General features: G+C 43.0%; 1 protein-coding gene across 3 annotated transcripts; it reads right to left on the bottom strand.

Moving 5' to 3' along the window:
- Positions 1-1,256: 1,256 nt before the first annotated feature.
- Positions 1,257-20,678, bottom strand: STYK1 (serine/threonine/tyrosine kinase 1). Of its 3 annotated transcripts, none has more exons than XM_039720510.1 (11): positions 20,583-20,678; positions 16,873-17,370; positions 9,939-10,043; positions 8,944-9,087; positions 7,067-7,315; positions 6,632-6,813; positions 4,789-4,872; positions 4,335-4,543; positions 4,083-4,123; positions 3,692-3,788; positions 1,257-3,281 (listed from the first exon to the last, which is right to left on the bottom strand). In XM_039720510.1, the coding sequence occupies exons 3-11, from the start codon at positions 10,003-10,005 to the stop codon at positions 3,077-3,079; spliced, it is 1,278 nt and encodes a 425-aa protein (XP_039576444.1). In that variant the 5' UTR covers positions 10,006-10,043; positions 16,873-17,370; positions 20,583-20,678; the 3' UTR covers positions 1,257-3,076. The 3 variants fall into 3 exon arrangements, with proteins under 3 accessions (XP_039576444.1, XP_039576453.1, XP_039576462.1); XM_039720519.1 differs by having other exon boundaries at positions 16,873-17,194; positions 20,583-20,677; XM_039720528.1 differs by lacking the exon at positions 16,873-17,370 and having other exon boundaries at positions 20,583-20,670.
- Between the last annotated feature and the right edge of the window lie 1,467 nt (positions 20,679-22,145).

Below are 22,145 nucleotides of genomic sequence, written 5' to 3'. Positions count from 1 at the left end.
AATTAATAAGGACACGTTATTGAAGGGAAATTAAATCACATCTTATCATACAGTAAGAAAATGTCTTTCTGTGGGCAAATTCATAAGCAGGGTCTTGGCACAGATTTGCTTGCAGGGGAAACCAAAGTAGATCTTTTGTTGGAGGCTGTGAGGTGCTCAGCATCTGAATTCCCATGGATTTCCTTAATCAGAGCTTTCACAACAGAAATAAAATATGAGCATTTGTGTAAATCAGAGCATTGCTTTCTGTGCTCTGAGAAGAGTGCTGCATTTGTTACCTCTGTTTAATGAGGCACCTTGTGTGTTTTTTGTCAAATCTGCAGGAGCTGGGGATGCTTTCACAGCTCTGGGATTGTATTATCTGTCACTGTTGAGAGCTTTGTAACAAGCTGGCTCCGAGCTAAAGGTCACAGTGAGATTAATTGGACCGAGATAGAGAATGAGGGGAGTTGCCATTCCAATTAAACTGTGTCCTTGGCCCACGGATGAAGAAATGCACAGAGACAGGTGGTGGAGCAGGACAGCTTAGGAAAGTAGTGATAGTTACACCAAAACAGCACGTAGATAGCTGATAGCTAATTAGCCAATGGTGAGCTGGGATTTTGCACTATGCATGAGCTAATTAAAAAGTGTATAATAATTGGCGATTCAGGAATAAAGAGAGACTTGTAGATCATCATCTGGTGAACGAGTCTTCCTTCTCCATCATGTCACATACCCACATTTCACAGGCAAGACCTTTCTGAGTACCCACTTTTCAGTGGGAGGTTTGAACCAATCAAATGATTTTTTAAATAAATAGTTTATTCACCAAAGATAACTGAATTTTACCTAATTTACCCGGTAGCTTTCAAACTGTTTCCAAGTGAGGGAGAGAGAAAAGGATGTTATTATTCTACCATTTGGAAAAGAAGGTATCTCAATTCTCCACGTCAGATTTACACCAACTGGTTTATGAAGATCCAGGTGGCAATTAGCTAACACCATGGGAAAAGTCAGAAAGCTGACTGCTTCCTCTTGAATGGACTTTGCAATGAACTCACATTTATTTATGGAAGCAAACATCATTTCCGACAAAGCCTAAGTGACGGAACTATTACAACTATTACATTCATGTCATTTTGCATTAAAAATAGAAAACTTCTTACCATTGTCTTTGAAAGAAGACCAACAAGTTTTGATGGAAACCAGAATGGAAAGAGTCATGCTAAGTAGGGAGATGCTGAGTGAACACTGAATCCACTCTTCACACAGAATGGTAAAATTATTCCTTTAATGTGTATTTAGTCTTTTTTCACAAGGATCTTTAGTGCTCACAGTTTCAAAATAGTAAGAGAAAAAATAACCCTAAGATACTGTCAACTTTAAAAACAGACGCGAGAAAATCTGTTTCACAGACTGATTCTGCTTCTTTTTAAATGAAAGTAAAATAGCCACAACTTCCAGTGCAAATTTTTTATCATGTCTGCATGTCCATGAAAATCAATGATAAAAAAATTTCATATAAGCTTTGGAGTACTCCCCTGACCTGCAGAGAAAGCACACTCTCCATTGAAGATGTATGACATTTATGTAACAGCTTCTGCATCCACAGAAGGGTTTTGCTTGGTTTTGTTGTTGTTGCTGGGAAAGGAGGCGTGGGGATTGGTTTTATGTGTGTTTGAATACAGTGCACATGCTCCCAAGGGAAGCTAGAGCATAAAGCACTGGAGAAATCCCAGAGAATTATTGAATACCACCACAGCATGTTCCCCAGGACATCTTCTCTTTCAAATACCCAACTGATGCATTTTCCTGGGACAGAAAAGATGGTGAAAAATTTCCAGAAACCTCATGGCAGGTACCCATCCAGCCACTGTGTAATTTCCTCTTCTTAACTGGACAGGGGAGAGAAAATATAACAAAAGGCTCCCAGCTCAAGACAAGGAGAGCAAGAGATCATTCACCAATTACTGTTATTGGCAAAACAGACTCAACTTGAGAAAAAATAGTTTTTTGCTAATCAAATTAGGAAGTATAATGAGAAATAAAACCAAGTATTACAGCACCTTCCTCTACCCTTCCCTTCTTCCCAGGCTCAGCTTCACTCCCAATTTCTCTACCTTTTCTCATCCAGCAGGGAGAATGGGGGTTGTGGTGAATTCTTCTCACATTGTCTCTGCTGCTCCTTCCTCCGCACGGAGAGGACTCCTCACACGCTTTCCCTGCTCCAGTGTGGCATCCCTCCAAAGGAAAGTAGGTCCTACAAGAATTTCTTCGCAAGGGTTGTTTTTCATGAAGTGCTCCAGCATGAGTCCCTTTCTATGAGGTGCAGTCCTTCTCCAGTGAGGGCTCCTCTCTCCACAGATTCTGCTAGGACAGATTCTGCTCCAGCACAGGCTTCCCTTGGAGTCACAGCCTCCTTCAGACATGCCCCTGCTCGGGGGTAGGCTCCTTCAGGGACTGCAGGTGGATCTCTGCACCCGCCCCTGCCCTGCAAGGGCTGCAGGGGCTCAGCCACCTCTCTGTGGGCTGTACCACAGAATCTCAGGGAAATCTCAGCTCTGGAGCAGCTCCTACCCCTCCTTCTGCCCTGCCCCGGGTGTTTGCACAGCTGTTCCGCTCACATTCACACTCCTCTCTTTCACCTGCTGTTGTGCAGTATCTTTTACACTTTCTTAAATATGTAATCATGGAGGTGCTACCAGTGTTGCTGAAGGGCTTAGCCTTGACCAGCAGCAGGTCCATCGTGGAGCTGAGGGAAGTTTCTGGCATCTTCTCACAGAAGTCACCTCTGCAGTCCACCCCACCACCAAAACCTTGCCAGACAAACCAAACACTCCTTTAATTCAAGTTTCTCATTACATTTTCTACAGCTTCCTAACACACTTTACTTCCAAATGATGGGCAGAATGATACCAACAAGTTGATTTAACAATGATGATAACAGTTTCTTGTGTCTAGCATGAAGATATATAGATGTTTGAAGAACAAAGGGATCCCTTCCAATATACACACCTCATTCCAAGCTTGCAAAATATTTAGAAAGGGAAACTCTGAGACTTCTTTCTGCTTTACCAAAATATGAAAGGACCCTTTAGAGGATTGTGTATTCCCTCACCAGGCTATGCACATCAACACCAGCAACATCAGCATAGAGTTCAGGCACCACTGGCTCAGGCACCTGCAGCACTGTGTGCCCATTGCTGGTCTTCATAGCTGTTTTCAGGGAGCACAAGAGCTGTGCTGGGGAAGGCCGGTGAGCTGCACTCCACTGCCAGCAGGACTTCATGATGCAGTACCTGTAAATCAAGAAATTATGAAATTATGCCTTCATACAATGAAATGTATCTTAGATCTTCCCTTTGGATACTTTGTTTGCTTCAGAGAATATCCTATAACTTAGAGGAGAAAAATCATTCCCCAGCAGTGCTGCACCTTGCAAGGAAGCAGTGGAGCAGCAAAATGCAAGGGTACTTAAGCAAACAGAAACAAGTGTCATTTTCAACAGGACAGAAAGGTTTTGGCCACAGAGGTTTTATGCAGCAGAACTCAGTAAGGAGATGCAGCAGACACAAACCTCCTCAGCTAGCAGATTACTCTCTGCATAATCTAGACTTAGAAATTTTGTATAAAATCTCATTTTCTATGTCTCATTTCCATTTAGTTTTGCCAACCTCATGTTCAATTGTCCACAAAGCAAGTGGCTTACATGGCTTGCTGACAGCTCAAGGGCTGCTTCATAATATTCTGTTTCTGCAGGTATGATAAGATGTCAGAAGGTGGCACCTCAGGATATGGTGGAGCACCTGGAAGGGCAAAAGGAGCAATGGTAGAAAACTCTATGGCAGTGGTTGCAGAGAGCAGCTTCTGTGCAAGACTGCCTTCCTTCCCTACCAAAATCTGGGATTTTTTTCCTACCACAATTTACAATAACAGAAGGTCTAAAAGGAATTGATGAGACTTTGCAAATTGGAAAAAAGCAGAGTGCTCATTTAAATGGCCCAACTTTACATTCTAAAATTTGAGATTTTGGATCTTGTTAATTTGCTGCTTCCCTATGTTTTTTCTTTTTTTTTTTAATTAGCATTAAATCTTCTTACCTAATGTAATCATTTCATACAGTAGAATTCCAAAAGACCATCTGCAAGAAAATAAAACAAAGTAATGTTGTTTGCTGGCTTAAATACCTAAAAACAACTAGGTATGGCCTGCAGACAGGAGAAAGAATGAGCTGTAAAAGTGGAGTGTTATGCTGAAACTACATCTGCCTTCCTGTGAATTTCAGGACATGAAATCATACATAAAGGAGTGGAAGAGACAGGTGAACTTCTAGTCCCAAAATGAAGCCATACATGTCTGCCTTGATGGTAGGGGGTTTGCTCAGGAGCCTCTCTGGTGCCTGCCACTTGACGGGCACTTTCCGTGTGACTGAGCTGGCACCATGTGTGTGAGTTTCATAGGCCAGGCCCAAACCACAGAGCTTAGCAGTGAAGTTGTCATGGAGAAGGACATTCTTGGCAGCAATGTCACCATGGAACAAGTTCTTTTCTTCGAGATAAGCCTGGGAAATTGGAAAAGAAAGAAGACAGGATGATTTTTAAAAGCAAATTTAACTGATACAAATTGTCACTGAGTTTATGCTTACCTTCAATATTGTGAAGTTACATGTGCCACCGACATAATGGAAGCATATTTTAACAAAGCCTTTATTCTCAGTGCTTAGGCCAAGAAGACTTCAGCCACCACACAAACTTGTGTTACAGTCAAGCAAGAAGGAAAAAATACAGCCAACCTGAGCAGACTTACCAGAGCTGCTGCAACCTGCTGTCCAACCTCATATACCTGCCTCTCAGTGAGGTCATAGGGGACACCATCCATTGCCATTACATCCTAGACACAAAGTAAGAGACCTTGGTTCAAGCAAATGCCACAGCACTTGCCACAGTAGGATTGTGGGGAATGTTTCCTTCTAATCTATGTATTCTTATACTCTTCCTTCTCATAATCTCTCATAAATTGACTGAAATGTAGGAGGATGTGGATGGGTGATGTTGAGAGTGTGTTGAGTAAAACAAGTCTATTATAGACATCTGGTGGGCAAATTGACATGTGGGGAAAAAATTAATGTTAGAAATTGTCAGAATGACAGTGAAGAATGACAATCCACGCAGGTGAATAAAAGATATATTATAAATTAAAATGATGAGTAGAAAAGCACATTTCTAACACTTGAATTGGGCACCTGGTATGAGAATAACAATCCATCTCTCCTACCACCCTGCCTGTAACAGTAAGAGAGAGAGAGATGAGAGAGAGAGTAAGGTAAGCATACAATGTTCTTCCTGTGCCACTTTACAGCCTACAGATACGTTCTACTTAAAACTTCCTTAGATGGTTATGGTTTCAACATGTTCAGTAACCTTTGAAAGATTACCTTCCATAACTGACCTCATATGAACTGTCAGTATCCACAGCAGTCAGTGGCTATCCACAGCAGTCACTGACATTCCATTAGTCAAATCCTTAGATCATGAAGAATCAGCTCCATTTATTTGTTTTGAATGTGACATGTACTAGCCTTATTTCCTACCATCTGGACCTTCTGCTGAACAGGACAGGAATCAATCCTTCTCTATTTAGAGTTTCAGATGTAGGAGAGTGATGGATTTACATGGTAACAGCAGAGTTTTGTTTCCGTGTCTTTTGTAACAATGAGTCATAGAATCAGAATATGCTGAAGGGGAAGCGACCCAAAAAGACCATTAAGTCCAACCCCTGGTCCTGCATAGGACATCCCAACAACCCCACCCTGTCCCTGATGGTGTCGTCCAAACAATCCAGGAGCTCAGACAGTCTTGCAGCTGTGACCACTCCCTGGAGCACCTGTTCAGTGCCCCACCACCCTCTGGGGAAAGAATATCTTCCTGCTATCCAATAGAAACCTCCCCTGATATTTAGGCTCTTTTTTTAGCTTGAGTTCATTTTCAATGAACTGCATATTTTCATACATCAGACCTCATCAGCAATGGGCAGACATGAAGACATCATTCACATATATGAAACTTCTTCCTGTGCATTATTTCATTTTTAACTATGCTGAATTTCATCTGTTCTTTTTATTGACAAGTCTCTCAATCTTGGAAGATCCTTCTGCAATTCCTTTGGGTCTGCCCTTGGCTTTACTGGCTGGAATCATCAGCAAATATCCTCACGTCACTATCATCCCATTTTTAGGGTATTAATACATAGAATTAACAGCACCATGCCCTAGATAGCTGACCTCCCTTCAGTGCAAGTACCAACCTTTCATTCTTATATTCTATTTTCTGTATTTTACCAATTAGTTATCATCCCATGACCTTCCCCTGTGTTGTAACTGCTCTTCTTTCTTAAAAGCATTTGGAGTGAGACATGATTGAAAACTTTAGAAATGCAGGTGGCTGTATGAATTCATTCTAATTCTACTGCCTGCAATGCCCTTCAATGGTCTGCCAAGTAGGACTGTGTAGAACTTCTTTGGAGCATGGAAATAGTTTTGATTTATATAGAGGGATGCATGGAGAGATGAAAAAAATACTTTATGACTTAGGGATAGATATGTACCTAAGGAACTCAAGAAGCTATTCTGTCATCGCTTCTTTTGACTCACCTTCCGACATGTCCACAGAAATGTCAACAGGTCACCAAGAGACACATCTTCCATGATCATATAAAGTGGGAGCTGGTCTACACAACATCCAACCAATTCAACCAGGTTCTCATGATGGCCAAGATTTTGATGAAATTTAATCCTTCCCAAGAAATCCTTTACTTTCTGGGGACTAGCTGGATCTGAGAGAACAAAAGAAAACAAATTTTAAAAAACCAAACCAACAACAAAAGAAAGCAGCAAACAACAGGCTGACAGCTAAAACCAACATGATCAGCAATCTTTAATCCTACCAAGACATTCCTACAGGAACATCTCGGACTTACTGTACTGAACATAGCTTGTTCTTGTCCAGTACTGATGGCAACGCTCTTCCCAGCACCATGTCTGGGATACAGAGACTGTACCAAAATGGATCCTGATCACGGGCCACACCTTGCAAGGCTTTCAATATCACAGTCTTTGTCTTCCCAGAGCTCCCAGTTTCTAGCTGTCCTCTGTAGATGCTCCCATAGCTCCCAAGTTTTATCAGCTGCAAGGTGTCTGGTAAGAGTTTCTCTCGTGGTATCTCTAATTCTTTCAGAGTCAAGGATCCAGAATTTAGCAGGCTCTCCACAGATCTCTCAGTCAGCTGGATGTAGTGGTTCTCTGTTGAGCAGGGTTCCTGCTGATTCTTTCTTGTCACTGACAAAAGCAAATACATATGATGCATAAAAGCAGACAGACATCTATTACTCTTGTAATAGATGGCAATTGTTATGAATAGAAAGCTATCTATTTTTTTTTAGGTTGCAGAGTTAAAAAACAAGTCAGACCAGTTGCTGTAAGCTAGTTTCACTGCTAAAGAGGAGTTCTTCAATTACCTGTTAATGGCTGGTGATTAACCATTGTCCCCCTGATGCTGGCCGCTTGCCAGGGAAGGACACCAGGACAGACCCTCCAGGTATGAGGAGAATAGGAGTGACATCAGCCAGTATGCTCATCCTTCCATGCTCTTTAATTTTTGCTCCACAGTGTTTCAGAAATCAGGGCAAAGTAAGGAACTGTTATTGTATCCTACTTATCCTGGCCCCTGAAGAGGACAAAGAATTTATTTCCCACTCTATTTGATGAAGACAGAACCAGTCTAGAAATTTCTTCCATATTTAACTACATAACCTTAATAGATAAGACACATTTGGACTTCATTCCCATGAAAATGAAAAATAAAAGAAAATGAACATTTTCTTTTATTACCAGTTCTCAATTATTTCTCTTAATATAGGCTCAAGATCTGTTTCCCTCAACATACCCAAAATTAGTTCAGAAATGCATTTTCATTTCCACAGCCACACATGTACCCACAAGCCTTTCCCTACCCCCTTACCAGTTCTACTTCACCCTGTTCTACTACCTACTACCCCCTCACCCTGTTCTACTTCATGTTGTCTCCAAAGGAAGAGGGTGACAGCAGCTTGAAATTAAATTTCTTAAATGGCAGTATACAAAATAGATTAACTAGGTGTAATCTACATAAAAATTACTATCATTCATAATTACCCTAGTAAAACTCTCCTTGCAGCAGCCTTCATATGCTGTTACATAAATACACTTCACAGCTCTTGTGATGTTATTACCACAGCATGTTAAACAGCCTACATGACACGATGCTTTAGATTTTCCCAGATCCATCCATACTACAGATTCCACTACTGCTCCTGCAATGTAGGAATGTGCCCCTCTGTTGATGGAGTGACAATACTATCCATTGTCCCCTTAAAAAGGAAAGAGGCCCAGAAGTTTCACTCCCTGATTAGGTGAAAAGGCATCTCATAGGCCTAGGGGACTTCACCTCAAACTTAAGGATAGCTAACTGGACAGAAGCCAAAAAGTCCCACCTGGGCAATTTACTAGAAAAATAAGTGAACAAAGAAACTAATCACTTTTGTGAGGTGTTTTACCAGGAGCAAGAACCTCCTGCACCTGGCTCGGTTTTTCTCTGTTTGTTATTTTGCCTTTTATTAAACTTTTTTGTTTCCAACACTGCAACAGAAGCCATCCTGCTGATTTTATGCCTCCAAAGGTAGCTGAGCTATCTTGGGTGTGTTATAAACCTCCAAGAGCTTATGAGACCTGGTTCAAGGAGGCTGCTGTAACACTGCAAAATTAAGTATATCATTGTTCACAATTTTCCTAATGTTTACTGGATTGCTGAATACCAGTCAGGATCCTCATAAATGGTTTTGCCTAACAGCTCAAGTGATGGGGAAATGGAATTGGCTTTTGGCTGTGAAAACAATACTCTTTCCTCTTGTTGAAAAGCATTTTTTTACCTTGGGTTTCAGCTGGTGCTGATTGCTCCTGCTTTGCTCGCAGGCCGCGGCAGTGGAGCCAAAGGATCACAGTGAGGACAGTGACAAAAACTCCCACCAGGAGAACTGGGACAATGATCACTTCTGTTTGATACTCACGCACAACTGTCAGCAGAGAAAGAAAATGGAAAACCAAGGAGTAAGCAGCACACTTAGTTCTGTATAACCATGTAGCAACAATCCATTTCAGTAACTTTCAACACCAAAAGTGTGTGGTCCATCCTCTGGAATAGCTGAACACTGTTAGTGCTGACACCTTATTTTTCAAAGGTGCTGAGTACCTAAACTGCATGAAATCACTAAGACTCCCACACCTAAGGTCACTTATTTAGATGCTTTAATATGCAGGCCAGGAATTGTAGCCATTTGAAGTCACATCCACTAGTGAAACAGAAGCAGCACTGGAAGCAGGACAGCAGGGAGATGGGACGGGCTGGATTTTGCTATGTCATCACATGCAATTACAGCTCCAGCTCCTTCCAGTAAAATTACACAGAGCATTTTAAAGGAAACTAGGCGTGGTCACCTTTGGAATTTGACTGGAAGACATTGCAATTAGCAAGGCTTGTGAAGGTAACTATCTTTCACATGTCCCCAGATTTGGAGGTGGTCGAGACCATTTTTTCCATTCTGAAAGATGGCAAAGTCACAAAATCAAAATCCCACAAAACTAGTCCTTTGGGAAGCTGCAGGGAATCTTTAATGCCTGCTGTACACCTCATTTGAAGTAGGAATTCTCTAAAATGGCTGAAATTACGTGAGATTAATCCAGCCACAGAGGCTTCATCCCCATAAACATTTCTTCCCTGAAACACAACACAGGAAAAGCTCCATCAAATCTTTCTGTGTGGACTGGGATGCAGTGGAGGAAGAGAAAAGGCTTGGCACATTTTTTCAGTGAACCTGGCCTTCCTGCAAGCATGTGAAATCTTATTAAAGGAATGTGTGAATCTTACCACATAGCTTGTCATTGCTATTGCACTCCAGAAGCATCCGTGAGAATCTTTTCGCATCCCCTGCCATGTTCAGTTACAAGCAAGCAAGCCTCCAACCCCCACTTCCTGCACAGACATAAAGAATAACAACAGTTTATTAGGAGAAAGGATGATGATGAAGCAACAAGTGAAGTGAATAGGGAGCTTTTTACCCCTTACAATCAGTGGCTGCATGAAGCAGCACTGGGATTTAAAGGCTTCCAGAATGACGCAGGATATGCACTATCACATCCTGTGGACGATGCACTGCATGACCAGAGAGAATTTAGGGTTAAGCTTGTTCTGCAGTGCTCCACAAGCAAATGAGGACCCCTAGTCCTAAAGGCTGGCATATGTACAAAAATCCATAGATATGAACCTAATTATATTTAAAGAACATCTAATACCCTCCTAGCTAACCCATTTTGAAGATGCCAGAATGGCTCAGCATTTTATCTTCTGCTATATTACAAGTGAACAGATCAGCAGCATGCAGAGAAAATGTCATTCTTGACTACAGTCCTTGCCACAACTCCTCCTGTTGCTGTACAAAGACAAGGAGAAAAAAGAGTTGTCATAGGGCTCTCTTGTACCAACTTCTGAGCACTGCCAAGTCTGTAGGTATTCTGAAACACAACATCTGCAACTCTTCTGCATTTGTAGCTGAAAATCCACAGCCTGTACAAGCATGCACCTTGTTTAGTCACTGCTTCTTATAAACATTGCCAAAATGTAACAGCTTCGCAAACAGTATTATCTAGAACATTTTATAGGAATCATGACTTCTATCCTGAAAACATCTACTTTGTTTTCAGCTATGCGTTTTAGGCAATTAACCTCAATGGCAAATATAGAGCATTGATTTTATGGAATTTGGTGATGAAAAGTTTAATAGTTTGTCCTCATGCTTAAAATTAATGAGTGAAATTATTCTTTACCAGTTGCACATCAGAGACAGCAGAAAGAGGAAAATGGAATATATCTGTGCTTTAAGGTATCACAAAAAGCCTGTTTCCTTTTTTTATTTGATTTCATTCTTAATATGCTAGCAGATTTACCTAGTTCCAAGGCTGGCTACACCAGGAATCCAGTCAAAGGAGTAATAACACAGCAATAATACCAAGCTTTTCATGTACACTCTGAAAGCAAGCACACTGAAACAACCCACCTCAGCTCTAACACACACACACATTTACACACAAATACACAGGACCAGGCCTGGCTTCCTTCATTCTCAGGTACACACAGATTTCAGGACCAGTAGCCAGTAATCATATTGTATAAGTCATGAACAGTCCAAGCTCCATCTTAAAACTTGCCAATGGCTTTGTACAGGTGCTTACTAGAAATGCACACTGATATTTACACACCATGCAAGCACAGGCACACAAAAGCACACACATCCCAATTTATGCTTACAGAGAGAGCAGCAAAGATCCATGGAAAAAGCTCTGACACAGCAGCCATGTCTACACTGGTCCCTGTCTGTAAAAAAGATTCCTCCCTACTCTTTATGCACCTTCCAGCAGTGTTCACCAGTGCCAGTGGGTGGCACTCATGTTTTCCAACCATACTCAGGGCAGAACCATGGCATCCAGGAATGAAAACAGTGGCAGTCATTTGTCTTTATTTGCCCTGGCACTCCCATGTGCTGTGGTTTCACATGGAGGTGTAAGCACTGGAAAAGATTGATTACAGAAGCGCACTTACACTCTACCTCTCTATCCTCTCACAATACTCAGCAAGCAGAAAAAGAAGTTTTGCTCAGTAAGGTAATTCTGAAGAAGTGCCTTTCAGTGCTACTTTTCAGGTCAAGACTAAATAAATTCCTGGACTAGGCTGTTTCTGCAGCTTACTTGTCTAACAGTAATATCACTGCAGTTCTTACATTCCTATCCTCACAAAGAGAATGGTAACTTGGAAATCCACAGAACTCATGTTATATATTTAATATTTTTTGCAATGGGAGACACATGAAAATTATGTGGAACTAACATGTTCATGTGCATACTCAACACAGAGCAGGACTACTGACAGTGCTCAACTAATTTTATTAGATTAAGACATTTTTCAAGACAGAATAAAGGAAACAAAAATATCTTAAAAGGTTCAAAATCTGTGCCTTACTGGCATTCTGATTTTTCTTGCCTGTGGGTTAACACTGTACCAAGATCAGTGCTGTCTAGATCATGTGCACACATACACTGTGTTACTTCAGTTTAGGATTTGCATTAGAGAATTTGTGCAATTTTTACTAAATGTCAGCTTGTTCATTCCACTGAATTTTTGAAATTTTCCTTTACACAGACTGAATTCCATTCACTGGAATTCATAGAGCTGTAAAGGTTGGAAAAGATCATTAAAACCATCAAATCGCACAGTCAGCCCAGCACCACCACCATGTTCACCACTAAACCATGCCCTCATGTGCCACATCCACAGGCTTTTTGTACATTTCCAGGCATGGTGACTCCACCAATTTCACTGGGCAGCCCATTCCAATGTTTAATAACTCTTAGTAAAGAACTTTTTCCTGATCTAATATAAACATCCCCTGACACAACGTGAGGCTGTTTCCTCTTGTCCTGTCCCTTGTTCCCTGGGAGCAGAGCCCAATCCTCCCCAGCTGTCCCCTCCTATCAGGAGTGGTGCAGAGCCAGAAGGTCCCCCCTGAGCCTCCTTTTCTCCAGGCTGAGCCCCCCAGCTCCCTCAGCCCCTCCTCGTGCTCCACACCCTCTCCTAGCTCCATTCCCTTCTCTGGACATGCTCCAGCCCCTCAATGTGTTTCTTGTCCTGAGGTTCCCAGAACTTCCCCAGGATCTGAGGTGTGGCCCCAGCAGTGCCAGCCCAGGGGACAGTCACTGTCCTGGCCCTGCTGCCACACCATGGCTGGCACAGCTCAGGTGCCATTGGCCTCCTGCCCCCTGGGCACCCCTGGGCTCCTGTCCAGTGCTGTCCCCAGCACCCCCAGGGCCTTTCCCAGCTTTCCAGCCCCTCTGCCCCAGCCTGGAGCTGCAGGGGGTTGGTGTGACCCAAGGGCAGGACCCACAACCTGGCCTTGTTGAACCCCACACACCTGGACCAAGCCCATGGATTCAGCCTGTCCAGATCCCTCTGCAGAGCCTTCTGACCCTCAACCTGAACCCAAATCCTGATGTCAAAGCCAAATATACAATGAAGACCACAGTAGCTAAAAATAGCAGAAGCAGCTGTTCTTAGACAATGGGAAATATAAGGCAAAACCTTAGCAGAAATTAAACTACAGTCACCTGCACTTGCAAACCGCTCCTAGCAGACTACTTGGTGCACTACATGTGGCACAGCAGTTCCACAGCTTGGCAGCAGTGACAGATTAATTAGCTCTCATCCTACACCAACACTGTTCCTCTTTGCACATTTGCGAACAGGATGAGCACTTGGGCAACACAGGGACAGGAACAAGCAGCTAGAAGGTATCATCTGTGGGAGCTGCTTAAAGCAGTTCAGGAAACCCAAATACTGAATGTGAATGTAGCTGAGCTGAATTAAGTGTTCACCAATGCCAAAAGAAGGAATTATCTCCTGTCTCTGCTGTGTTCTCATTTCTTGCTTTGCTCTCAGTTGTGCAATCGATCACATGGTAACTTGATTCAAACTACTAACCTAGCAGGAAAAATCCATTGCTCTTTTGCCATGATTTCCTGCTATTTTAGTGGCTGGTATTAGTCAGGGGTGAATGGCTAATTCATCTAAAGCTGCAGTGTGAAACCACTCCCTGTGTCAGCACAGATCCACAAGCACTGGGCGCCAGCAGAAGCCTTACCGTGATTTTTCCAATCCCCTGTCACTCATTCTCACATGGAACTGTCCCCTCAGCAATAGCAGAAGCATTCACATAATTGTAAAGACCTGAAATAATCAATGCTCTCTGACATTTTATGGCCTTGAAGTTCTCATTAAGTTCAAATTATGTTATTTAAAGTGTCAGGACTAAGACTTAAGAAGTCTGAGTGACAAACTTTGTGGTGAAGACTGAAAAGAAATATCAAGACTTAAGACGCCCATGGAATATATGGAACAGACAGCTCAAATACTGCCCACACAGAAGCTGCCTGCTGCTTGCTCCTGCCATGTTCAGGATAGTAAGTTGTCCAAATTCACAGTTTTGCCTCTGAATATGTCTAATTTGTAAGCTACGAGCAGTTCTCATCATCAGTGCAAACATGTAAATCCTTGTGTAATGATTAGCTAAAGGTCTAAAGAAACAGCTGATTAATTAAATATGACGAAAATAAAGGCTAAGATTCATCTAGATCTTCATTAGACCCTTTAAAAAGTGCTATGCGCTGACATGGACTTAATGCAGTTATTTCTCCAGACATCCTGTCCCATGTTAACTGCACACCACTTTTTTATAAAAATATTCTTACACTTGTTTTTCATGCACCAATTGCGAGGACCAGCTGTAATGTGACTACAGACATATAAAGTACAGCTGAGTCATTCAGTAACTGCAGTCCAGCACACTGTCTGAGTGATAAAAGACAAATCCTTAAACGTTATGTCTTCCACTCAGTTTCCTGCAGTGGCAAAACCTTGCTCTCTAGCTTCTCCCGTTACCATTTCACTGCTGCTTTTACTATTTCCCTCCTCTTTTATCTGACCTTTGAACATGGTCAACAGTCAAGGCTTTGGCAACTGCTGTGCACAAGTGCACTGTGCTGGCTGTGCAGCAGGAAGGGAGAGGAGCTACCAGGGAATTACAGGAACCAAAGCAGCAGGAAACCACAGGAGTAGGCAGTTGTGGACACTGAATGTAAGAAAAGAGGGAGGAATAAAGCACCATTGCAAAGCAAACAGAGAAAAAGAGATTTTTTTTCCTCTGCTTTGTCCACCATTTACTAAAAGCAGCATCCAAAACAAATAAAAAAATGAGCCCGACAGGTTTCAGCCATGCATTTGTTAGACTGCATATTCTGTCTCTTCTGCCTGAAGAAGACCTTAGTGACTATTTCCAACAGCCTGACAGACCATGTCATTTTTTCAAGGCTTCCCTGGCCCATGGAGTCACCTAATCTCTCACTGCAAGGCACCTGTGGGTTACCAAGCAGCATCTTCACCTGTGCTGAATGGAAAATTCTGACCAGCTACACCAGCGTCCCTTCTGTCCTTGTGGACAAGGACTAAAAATAATATCCTGTGGCTTGCTGTTGGACTGTCTCAGCTATCAAGATTTAGTATTATAACTCACTTTTGAAACAGCTGGTAGCTGTAATACCCTGTAAGAAAACAAAGTGTTTCAAAAATCAGATACGGAAACACAAGATTTTCTTTTGGTCCAAAATTAGAAGCAATACTTGCATATTAAACCTAGGCTAGCTGCTACAGAAGGATATTAAGGGAGTGGAAGAAAATTAGGCTGCCCACTTTTGAAGAGCTAGAACATAGAGAAAACAGCAAATAATGAGGCTCATGCTGCTATTTCAGCAGGTGGTTACTTAGAGGAAACTTGGCTCCTTTTCAATATAGCAGAAAAAGCAGGCAAAGTTAACAGTTACTACTGCACTGAAAAATTAGTCAGGAGGACTCAATGCTGCTGTGCTTTTATGCTAAAAATGTTAGCTCTAACTGGCACCATTTCAGTGGAGATATGCAAGTTCTTACAGTGCTAGGTTTTGCTTAGATCATCTACAAAAATTAATTTATTTGTGCTGCATAAGGAAATCTAAGTACAGAAATGTGAAATGGTACAGAACCTGAATGAGGATTAAGACATTTTTTCTAATGCAGACATGGACTACTATAGTTTCTGGAAAATTAACATATATCTTGAACATTCCAAATTAATTAAGGCCACCAAAAGTAATTCCTCACAGGTAATCTGAAGAATGAGTTAAAATAATAAAAAACCCCAAGGAATACATTAAGCTGAAGGCCTTAATGAGCAGGCTATTAAAAGTCTAGAGGCCAAACTTTCAGCAGTACACTACCACCTATGGCTTCCTTTTATGAAAGCAAAATCATATACTACTTTTGAAAATGTCTCCCTGCTGACTGAGCTCTGATTTTGCTGGTAGGTGCCTGTATTAAGCCTGTATCAAACCCCAGCACAAATACAGAAATTCTGAAAAACTGTGACAGTAAAAGCTATGACAGAACATGAGAAGAATGAAGGATTTTTGTTTCAAAGGACCACACATACATATAGCTCTTGTGGAAAATCTACTGTGTGATAAAAACACTGTATGACATCACATTGCTGCTTAATGGTTTCAGAAATCAAACCTGAATCTGCTTTGATAAATTCACAGCCACCTGAAGTTGTGTAGACAACTTTAGTTTTAGTTTCCCAAGTTCTGGATGTTTCTTGGTGGATTTAACACAGATTTTGTTTGTAACTTAATCAGTAGCTCATGCACACACAGGTAAACACAGGAAAAACTAGATATCTGCACCACTTTGGGTTAGAGATCACTGCATTACAATCAAGCAACAGCGATGGCAGTAAAACAGTAATTAGTTCTGAATTCAGCCCTAAGCATGTATTACTTAAGACTGGACATATTTATACACATATTCATAGCATCACCCTGTTTCAGTGAACTGAGACTAATTTTATACAAAACTTAATTGCTTTGTTAATTTCTTCCTCCTTAAAAAAAGCCTGTGAGTGATTTAATTAAAATCAGACAGTGTGTAGACACATCCCTCTTTTATTTTTTTCATCAAACCCCAACACCATAATGATCACAGAAATGGCTCTAAGTAGCTTCACTACCAGCAGTAAGCACATGCACATATGTACATGCACACACACAGACATATAGACTCTACAGTACAGCCACCTTCTAATTCAGGTCACATTTATGTTAATAAAAGTCTTTTAAGAAATAAATAGTCATGGGCTGATCTTCCAGAAGTGCTTTCTCTCACTTACCTGAATGACACCACTTCCCTTGCCCGGCGGTTGTCTTTTCCTGAAGCTCTCCTGCTGCCGGTTCCCAGCTTGTGAGGCCACTCCCATTAACTCCTATGACTACCTTGGCAGGGTTTTAATTCTTATGATTAAGTTCCTCCTCGCTGATTTTTCTAATCCAGTCCCGCCCAGCTTCAGCTCTTTGCTGGTCTCCCCTGGGATATCCAACACACAGCTGACAGGAAGGCAGATACTTGCAGAACAGGTCTGCCTAGCTTCCACACACCAGCTGCGCATGGGCTGACTACAGAGACAGGCACAACAAAGAGCCCTCAGCAGGCACCTGCAGTGGGGTTTGAAAGGCACACCAATACAGAGGGACAGGTTATGTAATAAATAGAATTCATACGCTTTTGGCTACAGGTTCATGTTTACAAAGAATGTGCTCCTGGGACAGAAAATCTGTACAAAACCCCCAGGACTCCAGAGGCTGAAAAAGCATTCCGTCAGGAACACAGCCTGCAAATGAAGAAAGAGATAAAAGACTAATGATATCAAAACATGCTACAGCAGACAGCAGAAACACAGAGTTTTTCACATTCTGCCTTGCCCCTTGGTGACCCTCCTGCTTGGGCTGTTCAGGCATTCTGCCAGAACTTTGGAAAGTTTGGCTTTCCCCTGCCCTTTCCTCACATCACTCTGAGCTCCCCAAACACACCAGACAATATTCCTGAACTTCCCTGTGACCTTTTCCTGCCATGATGGCCTGGGGATCTCCATTGTGCTCTGCTGGTGTCCTCAGCAGCCGTGGGGTCTAATCTTCATCACACCTCTGCATTTCAGTTCTGGGGACTTTCTTCCCAACCAATCCATGTATGCAAGCCCAGCTGTTGGTCTGCCCTCCCCTATTACTGATAAATCTTGTGTTAAGAGTTCCAGAGTCCTGCTTATGTGAGTCTGCACAAGATTATCTGCTTACCTACTCATAGGAGTGAGAGGAGCTGCATTTCAAGAGTAAAAACCATGAGACCTACTTCTTGTTGAGAGACAAACTTCATTTCACACTCAGAAACTCGATGCAGGTGGTTTGGGGAAGCTGCAGCAGATAATGTGATCTCTGCCAACCGTTTTGGCCAAACTCACCTACTCCTATTAACATTTTGTTGCTGCATATAATTATGTTGTTGTGGTGAAAATTTAGTTGTGGCACCATCAATACTTTTGGGTATCAAAAGACAATAGCTAATTTAAGAGAGACTTCTCCTTAGCATTATTCCTCCAGCTGGCATTAACCCATGTGTGCAAAATGGTGAAAACAGGAATGACTTTTTCATTACTTGATCTCTCTACAGACACTGGCAGGAGTGGGCAAAGTAGTATCAGCAAAATAGTCCTGTGATATGGATTTTTATCTCCTGAGAAACCAGGAGAGACATATTCTAGATTGAAAATTTTCTTTAAATAGAAAGATCACTACAGCTGCAGAATGTAGGTTTAGACTCTTGATTTCAGCTTTCCTCTCATTCTGGTACTAATTTGCATTGACTCTCTGTAGTGTTATCTCCATGAAGGAGCAGGGGATCTGTCTCATACCTCATTCTCCATTAAACAGTAAGTAAAATGCAAATAACAGTGCCTCATTTAAATGAGTTTCTTACTGAAATGAGTTACATTCCACAGGCACCCTCCTCAAGGGCACCTGGAGAAAAACCTTTTCAGATTACTGTTTAAAAATATGACAACTGAAAATCTTCCCCCTTTCAGTTTCTACACCTCCCTACTGTGGAAGAGAGTGTCAAAGGCAAAGGGTTAAATATTCAGGGTAAGCATATGCAAAAGCAACAATGGCTGCAGCTTTTAATTTCCCCCACCAGTGTCTCTGTTGTGCTCCCAGTCTGACTGGTCGGATAAGATTTTAATGGTTCAGAATTCAGGCTTCAGCCTATATAATCCTCCTCATTCATCAACATGCTTTTTGCCCTGCTTAGTGAAGTGACAGAAGTAATTTATTGTCCTGTGAAAAACAGAATTTTCCTGCTATGTCTTGTATTGTATGTGCATCCACAAAGAAAACATTACTTGTTTACATCCTCTATCCTTCTTTGTTTTTTCCTTATGATTAAGCACACTCAAAGGCAGCAGACTGGCAGTTTTATTAACATAAACATCCTCTTGATCTCCAAGACAGCTGTAGCACATGTACAAACCTACCTAACTGCACCATAGGCTGCTGCACCATAGCCTCAAGATGGGTTCTGGGACTAAGCAGTGAACTTCTTGAGTTATTTTCACCTTCTAATATGACTTAAAACTGTGGCTTATAGCTGATATATTGTGACTGATCTTTTGGTCAACTTAAGCCCACAAGGCATAGAAACTCAGAAGATAAGGGGCTGATGTGTAAATCTCAAACAACAGCAGCCAGGCAGCTGCAGAGCCAACCAAGGATCGCTGGTAACAGCACGCTGTGAGAAAGAACAAGATGTGGTGGGGGAAGGGGCCATGCAGAAGGAAGGGCAGCACTTTTATGGTACACACACCCTTGATATAGTTTCTGCAGATAAGCACAACATGGCACAGCACAGGAACAATCTTAACGTGCAAGAAAACCTCCCATCATTATCTCAAGTGTCTACTCTGCCTCATGAGTTTTGCCTCTCTAAGTAGCACGTTTCTTAATCAAGAAAAATTACAAGCCTATTTTTTTAATGGCAATTCTGTTGTGATTTTCAGTTCAGCCCTGCGGTATTTGTTATTTGAAATTTCCAAAGGTTGCACCATATGAAAAGAAATAAAGTAGAAAACTGAAATGACCTAATGATTAGGCATCAATCTTCATCAGCCAGCTAAAGGTCCAGTAATTTACTAGCACTCCCTCTATTCAGGGATTTTACTCAGCTGCTTTTGAACCCCTGCAAAACTTTAGCAACACAATGCTCTGTGATAAAGTTGCATTCATGCAACTTAGGTGAATAAATACTTAATTCTATTTTGAAGACAGAATCTCATCTTTAAATCAGCTACTCAGTTGGCAGGGAAATGAGCGGTAATTGCAAGAGATGAGCAAGTCTGCTGCATAATGAGAATACTAATATACCAAATAATTTAAAAATAGGACTAAGTTTGTGTTTGTGAGGATGAAAAAGGATAACAAGAGACAGCCCAAACCATTCAGTGTTTGGATATTGATCTGGAATGGGACATGACCTGGACCACGGACAATTCAGAAATGGGACTCTGCTATAAAGCAGGTAATTCCTATCTATTAACACCTGACAAACCTTGAGTTTTGTTGCTTTTTCTGCAGAAAAATTCTAACCTGATTTTGCCTAGTCCTGCAAACACCTTCTCTGGCTTTTTTTGTTTTAATTATGCAAAAATCATAGAATCATAGAACAGTTTGGAAGGGACCTTCATAGACGATGCAGTTCCAATCCCCCTGCCGTGGGCAGAGACACTTTCCACTAGTCCATACAGCCTGACCCTGAACACTTCCACGGATGGGCATCCACAACTTTCTCAAGGCAACCTGTTCCAACTTCTCACCATCCTCACTGGCAAGTATTTTTTCCTTATATCCAATATAAACCTACTCTCCTTAGCCGTGAACCTGCTGCTCGTTGTGCTGTCATTACCGGCCCTGGTCAGACGTCTCACTCCATCCCGCAGGCAGGAAGAGACTCCCTGAGAAGAGCAGCAGAAGCCCCACCCAGCTTTAAATTCAGATGTACCTTCTGGGTTACTGACAGGAAAATCCCTGACACCACAGCCCATCTGGAGCGGCCGCTCTCGCCACGACTGCAGTTCCTGCGGCTCGCCGTGCCCGGGGACGGTGCGGGCAGGGCTGGCGGAGGAGGAGGGCGGTCCGTGCTGCAGCGGAGATGAAGGCACGGAGGGTGCGACTCCCCTGCTCCGGGTGCGGGAACTGCACAGCGCCGGGTACGGGGCGGAGGGGTGCCGCGCTGCCCAGCACGGCAGGCCCGGTTCTGTTTAACATCCTCTGTCTTTTTCTTTATGTCCTATGTTCTTTTTTCTTTATGGTTAAGCACACTGAAAGGCAGCAGACTGGCAGTTTTATTAACATAACCGTCCTCTATCTGCAGGACAGCTGTAGCACACGTAGAAACCACCCAAACCACACACATGGCTCGGTTGGATGGATGGGCAGAGCCCAATAAGATGATGTATAAGTCCAAGTGCCAAGTCCTGCATTTTAGCCACAATAACCACCTGCAACGGTATGGGTTGGGGACAGTGTGGATGGGCAGTGCCCATACAGAAAGGGACCTGGGGGTCTTGGTTGACAGCCAGCTGAGCACGAGCCAGCAGTGTGCTCTGGTGGCCAAGAAGGCCAACAGCATCCTGGCCTGTGTCAGGAGCAGTGTGGCCAGCAGGAGCAGGGAGGTCGTTCTTCCCCTGTATTTTGCACTGGTGAGGCCACACCTTGAGTGCTGTGTCCAGTTCTGGCCCCTCGGTTTGGGAAGGATGTTGAGATGCTTGAGCACATCCAGAGGAGGGCAACGAGGCTGATGAGGGCCTTGGAACACAAGCCCTGTGAGGAACGACTGAGGGAGCTGGGGGTGTTTAGCCTAGAGAAAAGGAGACTCAGAGGTGACCTTATCAATCTGTACTGCCACCTGAAAGGCGGGTGTAGTCAGGTGGGGTTGGTCTCTTTCTCCAGGCAGAAACTGACAGAACCAGAGGACACAGTCTCAAGCTGTGTCAAGGGAAATATAGGCTGGATATTAGGAAGAAGTTTTTTACAGAAAGAGTGATAAAGTACTGGAATTGTCTGCCAGGGAGGTGGTGGAGTCACCATTCCTGGATGTGTTTAAAAAAAGACTGGATGTGGCACTCGGTGTCATGGTTTACTTGAGGTGTTAGGGCATGGATTGGACTCGATGATCTTGAAGGTCTCTTCCAACCTAGTGATTTTGTGATTCTGTCTGTGATGGCGCACAGAGCCGGCCGAGGCAGCGCTGGAAGCGAGGAGCAGACGGAACACGGTGCCAGGGCACAACCACAGCCCGACGCTGCGGAGTGCCAACCGCGCCGCTCCCCCGGCCGCCGAGCTCTCACAAGCGACTGTATTCGTGAAACACAGAATCAACCGAGCTCGCGAGCCCGGGCAAGGAGCGGGCGGGAGGGGCGGGTACGGCGGCCGGGCAGTGTTTGGTGTCCCGTTACCGCCCGCCCTGTCCGTGAGGGCGGGCGGCAGCGCGGCCACTGCGCCCCGGGGGACGCGGCCGTGGCGGCGGCCGAAAGGTGCCCGTGGTGTGGGACAGCACCGCGGC

This window comes from Passer montanus, unplaced genomic scaffold (assembly GCF_014805655.1).
Source record: "Passer montanus isolate IOZ18808 unplaced genomic scaffold, ASM1480565v1 scaffold106, whole genome shotgun sequence".
Taxonomy (NCBI): domain Eukaryota; kingdom Metazoa; phylum Chordata; class Aves; order Passeriformes; family Passeridae; genus Passer; species Passer montanus.
This window is presented reverse-complemented; position numbering and strand designations above follow the sequence as displayed.